The 3630-nt window shown below is 52.2% G+C and overlaps 1 protein-coding gene across 1 annotated transcript; it reads left to right on the forward strand.

The window, feature by feature from the left end:
• Positions 1–1759: 1759 nt before the first annotated feature.
• Positions 1760–3528, forward strand: EAH_00061330 (hypothetical protein, conserved; the record flags this gene model as incomplete). Its single annotated transcript, XM_013393364.1, has 4 exons — positions 1760–1874; positions 2035–2831; positions 3018–3174; positions 3419–3528. The coding sequence occupies 4 exons, from the start codon at positions 1760–1762 to the stop codon at positions 3526–3528; spliced, it is 1179 nt and encodes a 392-aa protein (XP_013248818.1).
• Between the last annotated feature and the right edge of the window lie 102 nt (positions 3529–3630).

The following is a 3630-nucleotide window of genomic DNA, read 5'->3' on the forward strand; positions in this document are numbered from 1 at the left end:
GGGAGGCGGCTCAGAACACATTTTTGTTCTGATTGGGATGCCCCATCAAGACGGACTTTTCACCCCTGGTGCATGGAACCGCGCCCCTGCACCGCAGCCAGCCCATGGTACAGAATTGCCACAGCGAGAAGCAGTTGGCAGCAGCAACAGCAAATCTGAGCAGCTTTTTGTCATATGCCGCCTTCCTGATGCACTTTCCGTATCATTTTGCCCTTCTTTCTCCTCCTCTGGGACTCTGGTGTCTCTCACGACCTCTTCTACTCCCCTCCGTGCGCCAAAGCGTTGTGCACGAAGGCGTATTCTGTTTGGGGAGGTAGCATGGGGGGCAGTAGTACATACTCTGCCAATAGTGGGTATCTGAAACACTTGTCAGCTCGTACACAGTTCCTGCGAACTACATTCCGCGCAATTCATCATTCGTTGACGGACAACGCAGCTGGTTCCACAGATCTAATTAAACGAACAAAGTGATACCTTATGATCTAAACCGTAAGATTCAAGAAGGTAAGCTTGACTAGGTGTCTAACCAAGTGTCCAAGGTCTCCGAGGAAGAAACAGCAACTAATGCAGTCGTCGCTCCCCCGCCAAATCAGACTAGCCATTTTGTAACCATTTGAGCTTTATTATATATGAGTTCGGGAACAAACAGGAACACCGTATCTCGCAACACCCGAAAGGCCGCAGTCTGAGGAAGCTGAGGAGCCAAGCGTAGGCATTCAGCTTGGAAAACCTTAAAAGCTCATGAGTTCACAGCTGCACTTAGAAACGCACAGAAATATTAAAAAAGACGGAGCTGCAACCCTCGAGCTTTACAGCAGTGTTTCAACCTCCGCACAGCACGGCTGCGGCCGCTTGAGATGAACAGGACCACGCAGCGTTAAAGGGCTAATGAAAGCCTGTTTTGTGCCACACAGGGGGCAAAAGGTGAAAAACTTCCTGAAATGCTCATGAGACTCCGTTTTCTTCTAAAACATACCAGCAATTTTTGCCTCCGTAGCAGCATGTTGTGGACTGCTGTGCATGGGCTAGCGGCCGTGAGGCGACCAGTCCTCGCTGGCGGCTACCGGAACTCCCGGCCGTCCGTGAAGTGAAATGAAGCCTTATTGATTTTGCCGTTTCTAAATCTAGATATTTACGCAGCGGAGTAGCGGACAATTTCGATATTTTTTCCCTCCGGTGCTCGAGGGCGCCGCACGTTGGAAGGCGCGGCCGACAGCCACCGCCGACGACTTTTGCTGGGTTATCGAGGGCAACGATAACTCCAAACTCCTCTGGAGCATCATCTCGGTTGACCTTCGTTCCACATCTGCAATAAAAAGGAATTGCAGGTAATATTGGGGAAGGCTTGGGGCACATTTCAGGGGATCAAGACGGGGGGCCCTCGAGTTGAATGCCAAGTGCAAGAACAGACCAAGCTTGTTGCGTCAAAACAGCCTAGTTACATACCATATCTAATCCATAGTCTTGCATCAGTCTGATTAGTTGCCTAGCCAACCGACGTGGAGGATAAAAAGAGTTGCACTGGTAGTCCGGCTCCTCTGGTTCATCTCTGGAACAGTCGCACATGCGCTCCACCCTACACCCGTTTCTCGTTGCGACTAGGGGCAGTTAGAGCTCTTGAAACCTTGAGCTAGCCCCACAGTTCCCCTGGGTCGCCTGGTAAAGGCATTCGAATTGAAGGGCTGGTGGATGGCGCCGGCGGCGAGACTTGAGTTTAGTTAGAGCTGTCCGTCTACTTGCGTGTACGTGCAGCCGCAAAATGCAAGCGACGGGATCGCCAAACGAATACTCCTCTACACCCTTTGGAATGGCTCCGCAGGGCTACCCGATGGCTGCATCTTACCACCCGCAGGATGGCCCCTCTCAGCTCCCAGGTATGTTGCCAGTAGTTGCATGCCGTGTATCTGTCAATGCTCCCATTACTTGCCTGGACCGACTCATCAACGCTCCCTCAGGTTCTTTGAACAGGTGCAGAGTATTATATGCGGCGGTCAATGCGTCTGAGTTGAAGTGTGTGGTCGCTTTTTTGTCCAGGCTCTGTCATGCAAGAGACGAGATGCGGGGGAGCTGATCCTGCGTCGACGGTAGCAATGGGGAGCGCCGAAACAGAGCCGAAGCGTCGGGTGACGGACCAAAACTGGCTTGCTTTCTTCTCTGCGTTCATGCTCTTCTGCTTGTTTTTTGTGGTGCTGGCCTTCACTGAGGGAAGCCCGTCGCGGCTCTACAAAGGAATGAACTACCAAGGGAAGACGTGCGGAGTAGATCCTGAGGTTCGGGACCTGCCGTATTTGTACTTTCCCCTCGATCCTCGAGAGTCCTTCGCCTCCATCATGATAAACGACGGGCGGTGTGTGGCCAAGTGCCCCACTGAGGAGGACGTGGAGAATGGGCTGACAATCCCAACACCCATAAGGGAAACCAGCATCGATGCGGCCAGAACTTCCGCAATTACAGCAGAGTATCTGCTGCTTTCGCCTGCCTACGCAGCTACCCTCATGGCAGACGCATACTGCATTCCTCTCGATCCTTCGCTTCGCTCGCAGCTCGTTCCAGCTTTGAACAACACCTCCCGTCAGCTCCAGTTTGCCGTTGGCTCCTTTGTCAACTCCTGGGGCTGTGTCTTTGGATACTTGTTCCTCGCTGTTTTCGTTTCCCTCGCCTTCTCTGCCTCCATCAGACTCGCTCCAGGACTCCTGTTCGGCGTTGCAGCTGCTGGGAGCATTGGCTTGGCTTTCTTGGCAGGGGGATCCCTCATAAAGAATGGTTTCTCTGGTGTACTCGACCAAGACAAAGGCAACTTCTACTCTCTTGATTACGCACTAGCCATGTTTGTAAGCAACCTTGTCCATCTATAGCTTCGGCCGCACGAGCCATCACCGCTGTTCTGTCATCCATGCTTTCCCTCTCGAGACGTATGTAGAAGCATATCTACTTCGGCTGTTCTTTCTGCGTTGTTGCCTCGTTCGTCTATTAGTCATTTCATTTTTTCCCCTCTTCCACTTGACTTGTGATTTCAGGTGGGGTTTGCGCTGCTAGCCGTTGGCTGTTTTCTTCTGGCGGCTCTCGTCGTGGCTCGTCGTGCTGTTGTAACTGCCCTGCGCGTGATGGAGTGTACATCGCAGGCTCTTGGAGACATGCAGCAAGTGTTCCTCACTCCCCTCTTCTTTTCCGCCGGTAAGCCCTTTGTCGAGAGGTCGGCTTTTTCTCCAAGAGAAAATATCATGCAGCATTCTACAGGATGTATTGGGTAGCGCATGGAACGAATGAGCCCATAGAGTCCCTGCTGTTAATTTTGCCTCAGTTTCATCCTTTTCATGTCAATCCAACCACCATACTTGTCGAGAGTGTGTTGTGTGCATTGCAGCCACCATTGTCTGGGTAGGGCTGTGGCTTTGGTCTTACGTCTTCATGGTGTCAGCTGGACAGGTCGGAGCGACAGAGGTGAGGAGCGAAGAAGCTTGCCTTCTTGCCTTGTTTGCTGCCGTCAGTGTTGGCATGCCCATTATGCATCAAGGCAGCCTCACATAGAACCCAGAAAAGTTCCGTTCTCTCCAGGTAGGTGCTTAGCTTATTCCTTTTCTCACAGTCCCGCCTGTGGTGTCCTTCGCAGATTCCAATGGGTTTGGAGCA

The sequence above is a fragment of the Eimeria acervulina genome, genomic scaffold, assembly GCF_000499425.1.
Source record: "Eimeria acervulina Houghton genomic scaffold, Eah_scaff1585, whole genome shotgun sequence".
In the NCBI taxonomy this organism is placed as follows: domain Eukaryota; phylum Apicomplexa; class Conoidasida; order Eucoccidiorida; family Eimeriidae; genus Eimeria; species Eimeria acervulina.